General features: G+C 42.1%; 1 protein-coding gene across 2 annotated transcripts in view; it reads right to left on the reverse strand.

Annotated features, from left to right (window-relative positions):
- FER1L6 (fer-1 like family member 6) overlaps positions 1-18,646 on the reverse strand; it is a 974,281-nt gene that overhangs the window by 567,611 nt on the left and 388,024 nt on the right. The window contains exon 1 of one of the 2 annotated variants that reach the window (XM_085604987.1): positions 13,401-13,482. The exons of the other annotated variant lie outside the window; for it this stretch is intronic. Coding sequence (XP_085461113.1) covers positions 13,401-13,435 — 35 coding nt within the window. The 5' untranslated portion in view covers positions 13,436-13,482. Of the gene's footprint in view, positions 1-13,400; positions 13,483-18,646 lie in introns of those variants that run through there. 2 annotated transcript variants of the gene reach the window in all.

Consider the following 18,646-nt stretch of genomic DNA (forward strand, 5'->3'; position numbering starts at 1 on the left):
TTCATCCGCCACCACTCAAACAACATCTTCCTTACTCCCAAATGCTCAGAGTAAAAAGAATTGTATCGAATCATGATAAATCACTGGACCAACTCAACACGCTCACACAAAGATTCAAAATCCGTGGTTACCCTGATCAGGTACTACATAAAGCGAAAGAAAGATCTGATTCCAAAAACCGGAACCAACTTCTCACCACACTACCCAAACCAACCAGCAATCAAGTTACTATAGTTTCCAAATATTCCACCATGAGTACAAACTACAGACGAATAATCAAAAAGCATTGGCAATTGCTTAGATTAGAACAGGACTTCAACCATATTTTTGATGAGGAACCAATTTTCGCCTACACACGCAACAAGAACATAGGTGAAATCTTGAAACAACAACATCCATCTTTTACGACACTTTCATTCAAAGGAACTATCCCTTGTTTAAATTGTAACAACTGTAATAACATCATCAAGGGTGATTACATCACACACCCTATGAAAGGGCACAAAATCAAATTGAAAACAACGGCAACCTGTGATACATCTAATGTTATCTACATGCTCAAATGCCCCTGTGGCAAAATTTATGTTGGACAAACCGAAAGAAAAATGAAAATAAGACTCAACGAGCACAAATCCAACATTAGGACTAAACAACAAAAATCATCAGTTGCCCAACACTTTTTGGAAGTTGGCCACAATGTTAGTCAACTAAAATTTTGCGTCTTGGAAATAGTAACAAAGAAAGAAGGGAGAGACAATCGCAACTTTATGCTGCAAAGAGAAAATCATTGGATTTATTTCTTGAACTCGATGAAGCCGAACGGCTTAAATGACCGTACTGAATTTTCATGTTATTTATAAATACTTATACAAATACTCATCTCTCATACCCGCATTGCTACATGATTTGTGAATATGTTTAACCATTGATTTATTAACATTATTAATTTTGTTAGTTATCGCAAAACGCATTTTTGATTTAGACCGACTTATAACCAACCTTCGTTACTGACTGTTCTGCTCACAACTGTTCCCTTGAACAATATGTATCACCACTCTGTAATTATGTCACGTTTCCTTTACACATTCTCATTGACGCAGTATACGCTAATGAGACTAATTGGGTAACTTCGGACACTTTAGTCCTTTCACCATTTTCACGTCTCACAATTCCTTAGTCCTATGTTCATATTTAATGCTACGGGCACACCAGTCCTTTCACCATTTTCACGTCCACAATCGTTTAGTCCTATGTTTATACACATTGTTACTCGACACGTGACACACGTTTAACGTCCTTCTCTCAATATTTAAACTCGTCCTAAAACGAGTATAGACGCGAACAGCCACACACGGACCACACGGACGACACGATGAGGCGTTAAGCACTCGGTAAGAACACTTTACACGTCTTTACTTATATTTTCTACTCGCACGTTTCGCGGTAGCCTCCTACCACTTGTAACCACTCCTTGGGTATTCCTTAGGGAACTATACTCACTAAAAGCACTAGACACCTCATTTGAGACTGAGCTATACACCCTATTTGAGACTAAGCCATACACACACGAGGATCCGCTCTTTGTAAACCACCTCTTTATCGCTCCGACTAACCCGCCTTTCTTTCACCTTTTTTTACCTTTCAGTTTGTTCGTTTAACCAATAACATCCAATGTAAATAAATGCCACGCTATTTTTGTATCCTACATTTACCCATCCTCTTTACCATTTGTAGATCTCCCCTGATGAAGGCTCAAGCCGAAATGCATTGGGAATATGTAACCTAAGTCAATGTTCACTGTGACGTGTTTGAAATGAACGCCAACAAAAAAGAAGAATAAAGCTTTTTTCAAATTGATGAAAGTTCATCTTTACTCATTTGAATAACATTTGAAACCTCCTTGAGAGGACTATATCTGTGCCCGAGGGACACACCCCATGTTTTGGGGAGTGCATTCTTCACGTTTCTACTCACTCTTTTTCGGAAAGCGAGACCTTGGAGCACGAAACAACTAATCAACAACCAAATTACCATTACGCAGTGCGTGTACTATATACCCTGTTTCGTTTTGATACTCACATTCCGAAAGTTAGCACGCAGCACGCAAACCAAATCACCATGCAATTTGACGAAATCTCTCATCTAACGGATACAAGAGCAGAAACATTTGCTTACGGTCAAGAGGAAGTATCTAGGATCTACGCTCTCATAGAAGAGGATGTAACCACCTTTTCAACCAGGAACACAAAGGAGCAGAATATACGTCAGCTTTTATACCTTTCGAAGAAACAAATCAACCAACGCTTACATGCGAGTACATTGATCAGATACCACAGAGCTCAGAGAATTCCAAGGGGACTCAGAATACCACTTAAACCATCCTTATGTAAAAATCAACAGAAGTTTAAAGATAAATGGTTTGCAATTCTCAATAAATGCTCCCTAGACTTGATCTTATTAATTATAGAAGAATTATCAACTATCTTGGAGGAACTCACTAAAGAAATACATGACATCAAAACCGAACTAGAAAAATCATTAACTGCAGAGGATCTCAATGTAATTTTGGAGGACATTAATAAACAGTTGGCAAAACATTCAGCTGAAGTCAACGAACGCAAAATCCGAAAGTTCCGCAGGGACACAACGGATTATAAAATGGGTGAGGTATACTCCTGGGCCGAAATCTACGCCAGACGGAGACAAAACAAACCATATACTAACAATACTGAAACCTCCTCTTCTGACAGTGATCACACACAACCACAGAGAAGGCCTCCTGCAAAGGACAAAACACCAACAACAACTCCAATAGACACACCAACAACGTCTACTACAACCCCACATAGCGAAACGACTCCTTTTTTAGAGGTAGGCCCCACAGGACAAGACGACCCAGGAGGAGCCACAGAAAAAACCAAAGAAAAGGATCTTCCACATACTCGCACCACCTCAACCAAGAGGGACCGCACAAAGAAAACGAATCAATAAACAACTTGGTCATTAATATCTCTGAATACACCTTTAGTGACATCGAACTGAAAGTCTTACAGAAAGGTACATCTTTCGTACCAACAACAACCAGCAACCTACTTGAATTGCACATCAGCTTTTACAAGCTCATGAGGAAACTGAGACTCCGACACTTTTTTGACAACATTTTGACACCCACTAAAGAACAAGATGAGGATCCCTTGATGGGTTTACGACCTAAAAGTACATTTATGGCTCCGGTTAGCCACAAATGTTTGGACCTATTTGAATCATGTGTAAAGAACGATTTATCTAAACTCAATTACAGCAGAAGCAGATCAACACGCAGTAATCTCACCAACAAAGAGATAGGCATTTTAAGATCCATCGCTGGCAATCCTAACATCATTTGTACCAAAGCCGACAAAGGCGGAGCACTAGTTGTACTCAATTCTGATTATTACAACTCTCAAATATCGACCCACGTCCAGGATTCCGAAACATATTTGAAATTGGAAAGTAATCCTACAACACAATATAGTGTGATTCTACAGACCATCGTACAAGCCGCTGTTGACAATGGCATCATTAATGAGAAGGTTCAAAATTTCCTCATTCAATCCAACCCAAAAAGCCCAACTATCTTCATGGTACCCAAAATCCACAAGCATCCCACTAAACCTCCCTGTCGACCCATTGTTTCTACACGTGGTAGTCTTCATGAACCAGTTGGCAAATTTTTAGACCGTCATCTTCAACCCAGTGTTAACTCTATGAAATCATTCTTGAAAGATACCACTGATTTCTTAATTAAACTCAACCAAGTATCCATATCAGAAGATGAGCACATCATCCTATGTACAGTGGATGTTAATTCCTTATACACCTCCATCCCTCATCAAATGGGTTTAGAGGCGATTGAACAGGCATTGTTACATTCCAAACATCCACACAACTTACAGGTTTTCTTGATGGAACTAATGCAATTTACCCTTTTCCACAGCTACTTTGTACACAACAATGAATGGTATCAACAGCTAACTGGCACATCTATGGGAAATTGCGCTGCCCCAGCGTATGCCAATATTTTCATGAATCAATTTGAGGAGGATCACATCTTAAGCTCACCTACTTGGACCAGCAGTTTAAAACTATACCTCAGATTCATTGATGATATTTTCATCATATGGAAAGGCTCGAACCACGCTCTTAAGAATCACCTTGACAACCTTAACCAAATTGACCAACGATTACAATTCACGTTCAACATCCATCCTGACATCATCAACTTTCTGGACGTTACCATCATTAAAACACCTACGGGTTTTGAGACTGACCTATATAGAAAAAACACAGATAGGAACAATACCCTCCACTATCAAAGTTTTCATCCGCCACCACTCAAACAACATCTTCCTTACTCCCAAATGCTCAGAGTAAAAAGAATTGTATCGAATCATGATAAATCACTGGACCAACTCAACACGCTCACACAAAGATTCAAAATCCGTGGTTACCCTGATCAGGTACTACATAAAGCGAAAGAAAGATCTGATTCCAAAAACCGGAACCAACTTCTCACCACACTACCCAAACCAACCAGCAATCAAGTTACTATAGTTTCCAAATATTCCACCATGAGTACAAACTACAGACGAATAATCAAAAAGCATTGGCAATTGCTTAGATTAGAACAGGACTTCAACCATATTTTTGATGAGGAACCAATTTTCGCCTACACACGCAACAAGAACATAGGTGAAATCTTGAAACAACAACATCCATCTTTTACGACACTTTCATTCAAAGGAACTATCCCTTGTTTAAATTGTAACAACTGTAATAACATCATCAAGGGTGATTACATCACACACCCTATGAAAGGGCACAAAATCAAATTGAAAACAACGGCAACCTGTGATACATCTAATGTTATCTACATGCTCAAATGCCCCTGTGGCAAAATTTATGTTGGACAAACCGAAAGAAAAATGAAAATAAGACTCAACGAGCACAAATCCAACATTAGGACTAAACAACAAAAATCATCAGTTGCCCAACACTTTTTGGAAGTTGGCCACAATGTTAGTCAACTAAAATTTTGCGTCTTGGAAATAGTAACAAAGAAAGAAGGGAGAGACAATCGCAACTTTATGCTGCAAAGAGAAAATCATTGGATTTATTTCTTGAACTTGATGAAGCCGAACGGCTTAAATGACCGTACTGAATTTTCATGTTATTTATAAATACTTATACAAATACTCATCTCTCATACCCGCATTGCTACATGATTTGTGAATATGTTTAACCATTGATTTATTAACATTATTAATTTTGTTAGTTATCGCAAAACGCATTTTTGATTTAGACCGACTTATAACCAACCTTCGTTACTGACTGTTCTGCTCACAACTGTTCCCTTGAACAATATGTATCACCACTCTGTAATTATGTCACGTTTCCTTTACACATTCTCATTGACGCAGTATACGCTAATGAGACTAATTGGGTAACTTCGGACACTTTAGTCCTTTCACCATTTTCACGTCTCACAATTCCTTAGTCCTATGTTCATATTTAATGCTACGGGCACACCAGTCCTTTCACCATTTTCACGTCCACAATCGTTTAGTCCTATGTTTATACACATTGTTACTCGACACGTGACACACGTTTAACGTCCTTCTCTCAATATTTAAACTCGTCCTAAAACGAGTATAGACGCGAACAGCCACACACGGACCACACGGACGACACGATGAGGCGTTAAGCACTCGGTAAGAACACTTTACACGTCTTTACTTATATTTTCTACTCGCACGTTTCGCGGTAGCCTCCTACCACTTGTAACCACTCCTTGGGTATTCCTTAGGGAACTATACTCACTAAAAGCACTAGACACCTCATTTGAGACTGAGCTATACACCCTATTTGAGACTAAGCCATACACACACGAGGATCCGCTCTTTGTAAACCACCTCTTTATCGCTCCGACTAACCCGCCTTTCTTTCACCTTTTTTTACCTTTCAGTTTGTTCGTTTAACCAATAACATCCAATGTAAATAAATGCCACGCTATTTTTGTATCCTACATTTACCCATCCTCTTTACCATTTGTAGATCTCCCCTGATGAAGGCTCAAGCCGAAATGCATTGGGAATATGTAACCTAAGTCAATGTTCACTGTGACGTGTTTGAAATGAACGCCAACAAAAAAGAAGAATAAAGCTTTTTTCAAATTGATGAAAGTTCATCTTTACTCATTTGAATAACATTTGAAACCTCCTTGAGAGGACTATATCTGTGCCCGAGGGACACACCCCATGTTTTGGGGAGTGCATTCTTCAAGATAGAAAGAGCACCATTGAAAACAACCAAAAATGAAGATCAAAACCCCAGAAATGTGAATAATTAATAGCTCCAAAGGCACTCCAGTCCACATAGGAACAACAACAATCGTCTGCATCCATTCTTCTTCGTCTTCCTACATTTGTGGAGTGAGGGGAGGTGGAAGAAGGAGCGTAGGGGATTGGACACCTATGTAGTAAACATGGCTCCTTTCGCACTATCCAGCTCTCTGGTCAAGCACAGAGGGAGGGTTAGAGCTTTACGTAACAGAAGAGTATCAGAAACTTGTAGAGGGGGAGGCAGGGATCAACCACAAACCGATGGAGGAGACAAGACAACCTATTTTCAGCCGGAGTGAAATCTGAAGTGAAACAAGCATTGGCATAGCCAATAGGTCTCGCTTTTGGGACCTTATAAGTATTTAGTTATGCAGCACACTATCCTTGGTGCAACAACATCAACCGTTGCATGGCTAAACACTTATAAGGTCCCAAAGGCGAGACCTATTGGCTATGCCAATGCTTGTCTTGGGTTAGCTGGTGCACGTAATAATCTCTGTCTGGTGAAACACACAGTAACTTTATAATGTTCTGTCGCCTGTGACAACTCCCAGAAGACAAAACATAAAACGAGTATTTTGTCTGAAGGGAAATAAACGTAACTGGTGCAGTTTTTTGGCTAACAGAACACACACATGAACCTTCTATACACCAGACAGCTGAGCCATGAGCACCAGCAGCTGCAGAGGTGCCTGGGCCAATCATGTCCACTGTGACATCAGAGCTAACAGGCACCAATGGCAGGACAGCATCAATGGTGAAACAGCTTAACCCCATCCTTCACGCGTGACATGCAATGCACCAGTTACAAAGACTGGATTTGTGCTTAAATGTCTTGCCTTGGATGTAGTAGGTTTGGAACGAATGCCACTCTCTAAGCATTAAGGTTGATTCTAAAAAACACAATTGCCAATAGTCTTTCCTTTCTCAATTCTAGGTGGCAGAACTCTGTCTGGCAAACTTTTCATTGTTGCAGACTTGCTCACTTTCTGAAAAAGCCTCAAATGATTTCATCCACAAGTTCTCTTAGTTGTAGTCTCCCATCCAAGTGATTTTAAGCGTGCAGATCACGCCCACATATGCTTAGAATGTGTCTATATGCTCCCCACTTTCTGTGCACAACACATGTAGCCAGGTTTGTACTTTAAAAGCACCGTAATAATGAAAATATATAATTGTATGCACACTCCTACAGTCGTAGTGCAGTTATCCAATAATTCAATTACAAACACAAAACAAAAAACGTACTCCAATGTAGATGCAATAAAATGCAAATTCTCAACAAGATTCTCGGGAATATAAGAAGGAAGAACTAAATGAAAAAAATCAAACGGGTGGAAAGGTTCTCAAGACATTATTGCAGAACACTGTTATTTTAAAAGGCGTGTTATTTATTTTTGTATACACTCTCAAAGTCTCAAATGCAAAAAATATATATATTAGTTCTATGAAGGGAGTAGGGGACAACATTTGGGATACTCTGGTATAGAGGCAGACAAGGTGACTCCGCTGATTCACTACAATGACCAGAATGCACTAGGATTGAGAGAATGAAGACCAGTGGCAGTCTGTAGCTCCATTTCAAAAAGAACAAGGATTTATGGCAGTGATTTTAAGTGGAAGTTTTACTTCGTTACTGCAGTCCTTCCAATATCTTCCACTGGAGAAATTCTGCTCAATGTCCTTGCGTGGCATTGAAGCATTTTATCTTTTTGTTACTTGGGGAACTAATTAGGACTAGCAACTGGTCGGCCTATTGTTGCAATGTTGTTTTTTTTAGCGTTGTGAAAGACTGAAAAATAAGAAAAAATGGAACAGAGCAGTTATTTTCTGTTTGGTTCGAGGCAGAGGCATGTGCAGAGGTGACCTTACAAATGTTTGTAGGAAGTATCTCAAGGATCATCATAGTATAGGCACGTTGAGTCTATTAATCAGATAGGTTCTGTGTGTGTTGTGTCCGTAAACAAAGGATGTCTTCCACTTAAACTAAGAGCGCAATCAAATGCATGCCATTCACTCTGGTAATCGATTTCCTCTTACCAGCCAATCAACCACAGTCACCGTTGTCAGGCGCACTCTGCGCCCTAATTCAGTTACAGTGCGCATAATTTTGCCAATTCCACTATCGTTACCTGTCAGTACAGTGTGGTATACGCCTCCATTTAAATACTGAGCGAGTAGTGGCATGTTGGAGTAGTGTCTCCAGGCACTATTAACCATTGTCTTTTCAAACAATGTGACAGCCATTGTATAGTGCGCACATTTCCAATTGCATCTTGACTTCTCCATGTAATCTCAAAATTCTGTTGAGATGTTTGAGGAGCAGCAAAAGTCGCTCCACTCCCTTCCCCTTTCATAAATAACAAGCTTCAGCTCATCTTAACGTATTTGTGAATAAAAAGGTGCGTTTGTACTAATGAAAAGATAACATACACAAACTTTGAGCTCTCTCCTCAAATGGTTTGATAAGCGAGTCTACATCCAATAATCCACATGAGCAAAGTACACAGACAAGAGGTCAGCACACAAGGTAATAGGACGGGCAAACACACAAGGCTCATTGTAACTAACAAGCAAGCGAAAAACATAAAAGCAGGGGTGTGCGCCGGCAAACACGCGAGTGGGACGGCAAAAGTGAAAGCAGGGGTGCGCATGCACCCGACGGCGGAAAAAGTGAAAGCTCCAGATGGCGCTGAAAGCTGCCGGCTGCGCGCGTGAACGCAAGCGCTAGGCCAGCCAGAAGCACTTTGAAAACTCACCTACTAAAGTCTCTCCGAGCAGCGCATGTGCGCTGACTCAGCGAGACCTAAAAATGAGGTGGATCCCTCACTAAATCTAAAGTGATCTGGTCTCCCAAGCCTGACAGTGCCTGCCATGTACAGCACTGCTCCTACTACTGCTGCGGGATCTCATCTCAATCCTGTAGTTCCCAGGACATCTTTCCTACTATGCATATCCTGCCCGGGATGTGCTAATTTTTCGATGATGTGCACCATTTACCTGAAGGCATTTCAGTGCTTAACTCTCAGTCAGGAGCTTCCAGCATCCTTAGAAAGCTGCCCAGTGAGTGTACCTAGCTTCCGGCTTTAAGACTGACTCTAGCCTGGTTCTTCTCCGTATCTTGTGCTTTCGCTGCTACACTGGCCATTGCCGTATGCCCTTAAACATGGAGTTATTTCAGTGCCAGCACTGGGAGCACTGCTGGAGTTCTGAGTTCACATGTAGAACTCTTTGCCGGCTGCTAGGAAACTGCATTTGGCGCAGGAAAACAAATTACACTGCCCTGCTTTCTTTCTCAAATGACTTAAGTGAATCCTGTTCCATAGGCTCCAGAGTTGGGGTTCATACTTTGTTTGAAGTCCTCCTATCAGGTGCCCAACATGACCCGACACATCGATGCCTGGTGTTTACTTTGTGTGTTTGGAAGAAGTTGTATAAAGGGTTTAGTATCACTGTGTAGGAGCACATTGGTTGAGTAAAATGTTACTAACTGGAAATAAGCTTTAACAGCAGTGACTACATAGCACATAAACTGAGCAGTATCTAGGCGCTTGAAAAATAGATGCTCTTCTGAACCTGTTCAACGGCAGTCAGTCATCGACCTCAAAAGAACCAAAAACACCAAGACAATCCTACTGGATGGATGGAAGGACAGAGTGGCTGATTAAATTCTGGATGAATGGATGGATGAAAGGATGGATCAATGGTCATACCTCACTTACAAAGAAGCCTGTAAGGAATCAATTGTATTCAGATGTGACTTCAAACTTGAGATCCAATCATCAAGCAGAGATATCTTGATGGCTTTGACACTAACTGCAACTGGCATGTTCTGCTAACGTTTTCACCAAGTTTGCCATTAACTTAAACAGCAGTCTTTAAATCTGTACCTTTGGCTCTGTCCTCTAACCCAAGCTTTACTGCTATATTTTGAATCCTTGATTTATATTTTCTAGCTTCCCATAAGTGTGCTGATGATGTCTCAGGAGGCAGGCTGTGCATAGCTGCACCTCACGTTAACACTGGATTACACCTGAAAGTTGATGTCTGGTGTGGCATTTGGACAGACTGATACCAAAATCAAACTGTATTCGGATTTTAGCAAGAAATCCATAAAAGCATGACAAACCAAATCCATACATTAAAAACTCTCGCCCATAGCCAGAGTAAAATAATACGATATCATAAAACACAATATAAAACAAAATCGACATAAAACTATAAAATAAAATACATATATATTGATTGCTTTTAAAATCGCACTCCTAACACCATATGAAGTTTGTAGGCATGAAAATACTACACACTCCATATGTGCTCATGAATGGTAATATAGTTTTTAGAGTGCAATAGAATTAATATGATATAATCAATCAAAACTCTTAAATAAATAATAGAAATAATCGTTGGTCACAGCAGAGAGAAATAATTAAAAACCTTCCAGCTAAGAAAGAGGTTTTGTAAACCCAGTGTTGATTTGGGGCTACACACAGGGCCTTGCGTGTTAGTTTGTCTAAAGGAGTAGGCATAAAGACCTGGGCCCATATTTAAACTGCCTCATAACTCAGCCCATCTAGGTGCCCTAGTGATGTGAGTCTACAGCCTGATACAATAGCTTACTGTGTCTCACAATGGTGAAAATCTCATCTCAAATGAACTGAGCAAGAACATTCCTAAAAAGCTCATTAATTAGAACAGACAGAGACCCAGGGACAACAGTCAGTCAAGTTCTTTGCAAAGGTGCATCAAAGGGGCATTTGCCATCAGAGGCGTAGCTTGGGGGGTCGGGGGTGTGACACCCTCCAAATAAATGCATTCTTGGCTTGAGAGTTAGGTCTGGGGCCATGAGTCGGGTCTCCTGTGCCTTTGTTGGTTTTTATCATTGTCCTCGTTTGATTAAAAGTTTTAACTTGCTATTTTTTATTTTTTTATCATGATCTTGACCAAGTCACTGGAGAGGATGAATAAAAATAAGATTAAACATCAGAACAAAGAGCATGCTTTAATATTGCTGTTTTGAAGTAGGCGGTGTTTGTGGGGTGCGTGTGGACCTTACTGCTGCAGTGAACTTGCAGCGGTCACTGGCTGGCCCGTGACTCTGTGAAGCCTTCTAGAAAGAGTTCATATTTGCACTGGTGCAAACTGACAGGCTAAAGCCGTTTGCATCGTGTTGCTATTTGCAAAAATGAAAAGTGACCTGTGATACTATACGGAACACAAGCGTTAGAAATACTCAAAGGTGGGACATGGTGGTTTTGACAAAGAAATCAGAGTCCATGAAAAAGTAAAGCAAACTGATTTTGCTCTGTATCTTCTACCTTTTCAATCAATACAGAACAGAACACACTGATTATGTCTCAAACATAAATCATATGTCAGGTTAAAAGTGGATAAACTTTATTTTTCAATTTATTATGGTAATAGCAAACGGCCTGATTACATTATGTGCGCAAATCATGGATGCAAATTGTGCACCTACTGATTACGTATATGATTAGGTGTGATAGCTGGCAGGCCTGTGCTTACACCCCAATCTGCGTCGCCCCCTACCCCACCCGGTATGGAGAATTATGCACACTTTGTGCATGACTTCACCTAGCCTGGCGGGGGAGTGGGCAATCCAGAACTGCACACATTCTGCACCTGCACTTTCCAGGAGGTTCTGCTTGCTGCACATTGATGCTAAAAGCGCCTGCAAATTGTGCCTGAGTTTTAATAGTATTTTGGGTGCAAACTCCTGTTTGCATCGTTGCGTCGCAACTGAATTACGAACCCAAATATAATCAGGGCTGTAGTGTGAAAACAGCTTCAGGGTTTCCCTGGTATAGCATTTGCTCCGTTCAAAAATGGTGCAAATGGATTTACTCTGTTTTGTTGCACCAGTGCAGTGTGTGTAATATGGCCATAATGTTTATTTTCAGGCAATGCTCATGTTTATCTAAACTGTCCTGGGCCTGCTACAGGGTTGAGATCCAACAACTGACTGTACAACTAAACCTCAACAAGCAACTTTTGAGCGAATCTATGTGGGTGAATGTTGAGGTTTGAGAGGTCCTAACATCGGCAGTATAGAGCCCCCACAGTCTAATGGTGTCTCCCAAAATTGTCATGGAAGGCCTCCTTTTAGAATATACCATTGGCGCAGAAAAGGTGAAATTGTACACTATTCGCCTTTGCTGCTAATGCTTCATCTGTAATGGGGCATTAACTGGTAATAACCAGCCTCGCAGGCAGCAAGAGGATTTGCCTTCAATGAACCTCCTTTGCGTAATTTGAGGATTACGTCAATTTTGAAAATTGTTTTAAAAAATAACTTCTTCTGTAAGCATGGCAGCTGCTCACCAGCAGGAGCACAGAAGACTCGTCCTGGCAAAGGGGGTCTGCTGAGCCCAGAGAATGGTGCCAGGGTTGGGGTTTAAACCAATGTCACCTTGGAAAGAGATCTTCCCTCACCTTTAAAACCTTCCACACATTTGGAATAACAAGCTGCACGTTATTTAATCCATACCAGAGTTCTGCACGGCAAAGAAATACAAAACTAGTTTAAGCTTTCAGTAAACCCCCAGTAAATATTTTATCAAGGGTAACACTTTTAATATTTTTAAATGTGCAAATAGACTAATGTACGTACACACTTGCACACAGCCAATGTCAATAATGATATCTAAGTGGCATACTACGTGTTGATTACAAATTACGCATTCTTTTACCTTTCTGTCAAGTTACATCTTTCAAACTTTTACTTCCTGTCTCTCCGCTCTTTCTCACTTTCTCTTTCTTGCTACCCTCCCTCTGCACCCCCATCACTGAGTCAGCCCAATTGTTAACTTATAAATATGCAAATACGAGAATCGAAAGTGTCCCGACCAGTACATTCCCTTGTGTGTCCCGTCATCTTTAATTCTCTCCCATTCTAAGTCTCCAATCTTAAAAGCTACAAATCACAGCGCCTCACAAACCATGCTGAAATAAAGTGGCGCTAATAGCACCTCGGGAGGACCCCGGTGGTCGCCGGCCTACCTGTGGGCCTGAGGGCTGCTCTCGGCCGACTCCATGCTGTGGCGAAGCGGCTGCCGTGACTGGCGTCCTCGATCAACACCCCGGCTCTATATCTGAGAATCGGCTCCTTGTCAGATGTGACTGGTTAGTCAGGTCTGTACACAGCACATATTTGTGCCCGCACCAAAACCTCGCACAGTGTCAATACTACCCGTCATTAATAATGCCTGCATCTTTGGGAGGGCGACAGGCGCACGCGGCACCTTGCCAAGGTGTACACCTGGGAACGTCCATTGGCATATTTCAGGGGTGGCGGTAGAATGTCCACCGAGGCCACCTTTTACACCTTCATTCCACAGTCGAACAATCCACAAACCAGTACATAATTTGTGATAAATAAATGAGTACAAAAACTAAATGCAAAAGCACATGTTTTAGGAGCTCGACTCCTGGGCTCCCGTATGTTTAGGGTCGCCGAATACAGAGGTTGTCTTCTTTTGATTCCACCTGATTTTTTTTTTTAACACCCTCCAGTTCTGTCTCTTCCTATCATGCTTCATCCTTGCTTTGTCCATTTGTCACTGCTCTTTCCTATCTTTATCTTTCTCATTCTTTCCTAAGTTTCAGATTTTTCCTCTTTTCAGCTCTGCCAGCGTAAGAAGATGAAAAATATGCCCCATTCCCTAAAGATGAGTGCTGGTGCCCACCACCTACTGCCATCAGTACTTATAAACAAATGTAGCATTACTGTATCATAGGTTCTAAGATTTCACACGGAGAGTAAAGGGAGGAATCTATGCTCTGAAGGTGACCTCATCTGGTGCAGTTAAAGCCAACTTTCACTGCTAAGTAACACCTTTTTTTTAGGTCGAATGCATACAAAGGTGTGTGCAAAATTAGGATTTGTTTCTTTTGTATCCAACCGTCTGGAACTGGTCCCACCTTTGAGAAGGTGGCAACGTTGTTTACTTTGCTACACTTCCAGTTGTGAGTTTTGAGGTTACTTATACTAATTAAAACGAATACAAAGTTTCTACTTCAGACATACTTTGCATAAAACTTTGGATCTGATTTAGAGTGTTGAGGTCATACTACAGACTTTACTTTTTGACACTTGGGAAAATGTTTGTAAGCACCTGTAAACGAAAGCAACTTCTCTAATGAACTCTAAATTATTGCATTGCCAATTACTGTGAGATATATTGTAGAGTTTTTGTGCAGTTTATATTTTTGTGCATTATTAACAACGTGCAGAACTTTTATTTACTCAAGAATGTACTTGTATGTACTGACATGGCACTATCTTATTTGAAACAAATTTGCTGTGACTTACTACAGTATCTTTTCCTGGCTTATGTTAACTCGGCCTCAGTGGTGTCTCAGTGTCATCTTGTTCAAAATGGAGGTCTCCGCTTGCATGTTCTCTGTTCATTATTCCTGCAGCAGAGTCAAGCAGAGTCATGTTCTTTATTTCCATGGCTGTTGTTCCTGCTCTTCCCAAAGAAAATGTTCCCGCATGTGCACAGTACAGTTGCTGTTTCTCAAGGCCCTTCCACTAGCTGACTGAACTGCATTCATTCAGGATAGTTTGCTGTTGTTCTTGTAACTAGTTTGTCATTCTGTCTCTGATGACATCAGCATAGAGTGGGCAGTAACAATCTTCATGTGGTGCTTAGATGATAAGACAATATAACGTTTATGAGAACTGGGCTCTGGTTTGCTAAAAGTATAATTCTTTTGCTCAGATCATGATGATTGTGCAAAAACGAATGCTTTCCGGTGCAATAAAATTGTATACCAACCCCAGATTTTGGGGGAGGGGGGTGTGAACCAGAGTTTCCTGAAGAATTTATGATGCTGCTAGGGATGCTAGGGATGCTTCCCAATTTCTTATTGATTCTACTGCCTACTGAAACTCTTTTCTTGATTTTGCTCATATTTCTCTATTGTCCTATTACTGAGAGAGCTTTCATGGCATTGATTCTTTAAACATTCGTACCTTATAATTTCTGTATAGTACGTTTTGAATTTCTGAATTCATCATTTTAACTGCCTATCTCTGCCTTAGAACTCACTTGCTGAGTTTGTCCTTACTTAATTGATTGAATTTTTGAGATGCTGCATTGTGCTTTTTCTCAGGGCACACTGCCTCATGAAATTAAGGTTCAACACAGTCCCCGACCCTTCCATCAGTGGGCCTGTTATTAGGATACGTTTTGGGGTGTAAACATGTAACCGTCCCCCGTGCCCACATACATCACCGATGTTTCTGACTACCACCTTTGTCGTTTATGTTGTTAGCCTCAATTTGAAAACAAACTTTATCACAGATACAAGTGACCTTCTGTACCTTCCTTTCCTACAACGGCCAGGTGCGGACACTTACAGGATACCCCACAGGGTACTAAAGCGCCTCGAGACCTGGAACACCTTGAGGCGTATCTTGTTTGCCCAATGGCCTTCTCATCACTGGTCACAACTGTTGGGCCTTATTTATGTCCCTCCCCCGCAAAGCGAGATGATGTAATGGACTCTGATGAAGCGACTCAGTCAGGTGTAGCAATCTATTTTTCTGAAGAATGTGGACCACTTTGTCAATTAAGTTGCGGTAATCACATTCTGAAGCTGGGGGAAAGGTAGAGCAGGGAGCACTGGACAGGATGTGCAGCTGAGGGAATATCTGTCAGAGCAGGGTCTTTCATGATCCGCTCCACGCTTGCGTGAAATTAGTCATTATGTTCTAAGAGGGCAGACAACTATGGATTTTTAAGGAACTGAAATTTCATCTTCTCCAGTTAGGCTCTCCAGAGGTTCTGAAACAGCCTCCATTCAATGGAAGCAAAGTAACTAGTTCTGTCTCGGTTATAAAATGAGTTAAATATTGCACGGCCGTTTAAATAAGGGTCCAATTTCAAAGAAACTTCTAAAAATGCCGATCTACTCCTGATTGTTATCCCTTATAAATTTTCAGTCGAGTTATAATATTTTATATTATTCAGGAAAAGCAAAAAACATACATATCGCAGCTGAGTCTGCTTATGCCCTTTGGCATAACAGCATATTTTCCACCACTGGAAAATCTGCATTTTAAACATTGGTTATATGGTGCAAATGCAAAGAAACCTTTTTGATTTTTTATCAAGGAAGAATATGTTTTTTTTTGCTTCCTTTTATGTATTCAGGGTGTGTTTGGAAATATTTCTCACACATTTTTACACACTCACTTCATCCTTTTCAAAGCAGTTCAGTGTGTTGGAAAAATCAGTTCGAAATGCTAGTGACTATCTGTGGGAAGTTGGCCTGGTATATGATGTTCACTAGTTAAAGTGACCACCTTGTACCATGCCAAGCAACCCTTATGGTGTGGTTGTAAGTCAACCTTTTCGGACTAGCTGCCCTAGTGGTAGCGTAGGCTAAGCAGTCTTTGAGGCTAAACTCGTTAAAGCGTGTTAAGCAGGCTGTTTTACCAAATGTAACCCCCCTTTATACCAATGAAAGGACACCACACAGATATATATTCAAAATATATATGTATTTATTACTCAAAGTATCCCCTAGACTCTTTATGAGCACAGGAGCACAAATCGTTAAACAAGACAATGTTATAATATACAGAAGTTGCACTTTATATGGATGGGCCCTGGTGGCCACTCAAACCATATACTAAAATAGTGGTATAAGTACCACGAACAGGAAAGGGAAAAGGCCTAGGGCCTCTAGAATTGCTGGGCCTACAAGGAGCTAACTTCAGTTAGTGACCAGGAGGTCCACGGGTCGCGTGTGCAGGGAGGAAAGTTACACGCGGGCTCCCATAGGTTTTCAATGGGTGCGTAAAAGTTTAAAAGTTACTGCAGAAAGGGTCTTCTGGATGGACTACGATCTTAAGATTCAAAACACAGACACTAGAGATGTTTTTCTACACTTGGGCACCAGAGTGCCAGCTTTACCTCACCCACAGGAAGCGGGTGCATAGGTCTCGAAGTGCGTCGGGTTTCTTCTATCGATTCAATGGAGCCTGATGACAAAGATGCTGCAGGCGGTCGGTCCAGAAGAGCTGAGTTGGATCCAAGGGTGGATCGGAGTTGTAGAAGACCTGAAAGCAGAGGGGACAGTGTTCACAGTCACTAGCCAGTGACCGGCGTGGCACCAGGTAGGTACCAGGCGATGTCGGGTGCAAACAGGTGGTTAGGTGTAGCTTGTCTCGGCAGCCACGTGGTCCCTGAAGGTTGACGACGTCCAGGATTCGGTTCACGAGCTGTCCCACGCAGGCTCTCGCTGCCGGCGGTGTCGGCGACTCGAAAGAAGCAAACAAGCCTTGGCAAAGGCAGGAGTCGTGGAAATTCAAGAAAGCTGATTGTTCTGACCAGCAAGGTCAGAGGGGCTGCTCTTTTGGAGAGCAGCTGGGGCCAGTCTGGAGCAACCAGACCAGCGTCGTTGATTTCAAGTTAGGTCGCCAAAATGGCCACTAGCCAATGGGCCAGGGACCGGGCAGGCGCGTCGAGATGCAAAGTGCAGAGGGGCCCCACGCAGATCGCGGAGATGCTGGAGGGCTCACCTTTGGTGCAGATGCTGCTCGGTGGTTGGGCTTCTCAGGACCCAAAGCACAACTTGGAGGGAGCCTCTGTTGTTGCACTTGCAGCTTGTCGTCGGTCTTCCAAGATGGCTGGCTCCACGTGTCTCGGTGCGTCCACGGGTTCCTTCTTTTCAGGGACTGTGGATCGGGCAGTGAGAGGTCTGGAGGTCCAGGTCTTGTCAGGCTCTGGGCTTGGGCTCCGGCGGGAGGTGGCAGCAAAGCAGATGTCAAATAGCTGGTTGGTGCTTGCGTTAGCAAGATGGTCACTCCCTGACCATAGGGGAGATTTCCTTCTGTCCTCTGTGCAGCAGAGCGTCGAAGTTCCCGTCTTCTCCTTGTGGTTAAGTTGATTCCAGGATGTCTGAAGTCTTAGGACACAGCTCCTACCTTTAAGTGGATTCTAGGGGCCGGACTACCTGCTAGGTCCCTCCCTAAGGGTGGGACCAGGAAGGGGGTGGTTACACCCCCAATCCTTTGTCCAGCTCGCCCCAGGTCCGGGGCTGGTGTGCCCCAGGACCGGTTTGAACTGGCATATGCACCGAGGCTCCTTGTGAGCCTCAGGCATGTCTGATTCCTTTCAAGCCCTACCTGACCAATACACAAAATCCTGTCTGGGGTGGTGCTCGCACCTCCCCTGGCAGGAAACCCTTTGTCCACGTCTCCCAAGCTGGAAGGACTCCCAGCAGCAGGAGGG

Source organism: Triturus cristatus, chromosome 5_1 (assembly GCF_964204655.1).
Source record: "Triturus cristatus chromosome 5_1, aTriCri1.1, whole genome shotgun sequence".
Classification (NCBI taxonomy): Eukaryota; Metazoa; Chordata; class Amphibia; order Caudata; family Salamandridae; genus Triturus; species Triturus cristatus.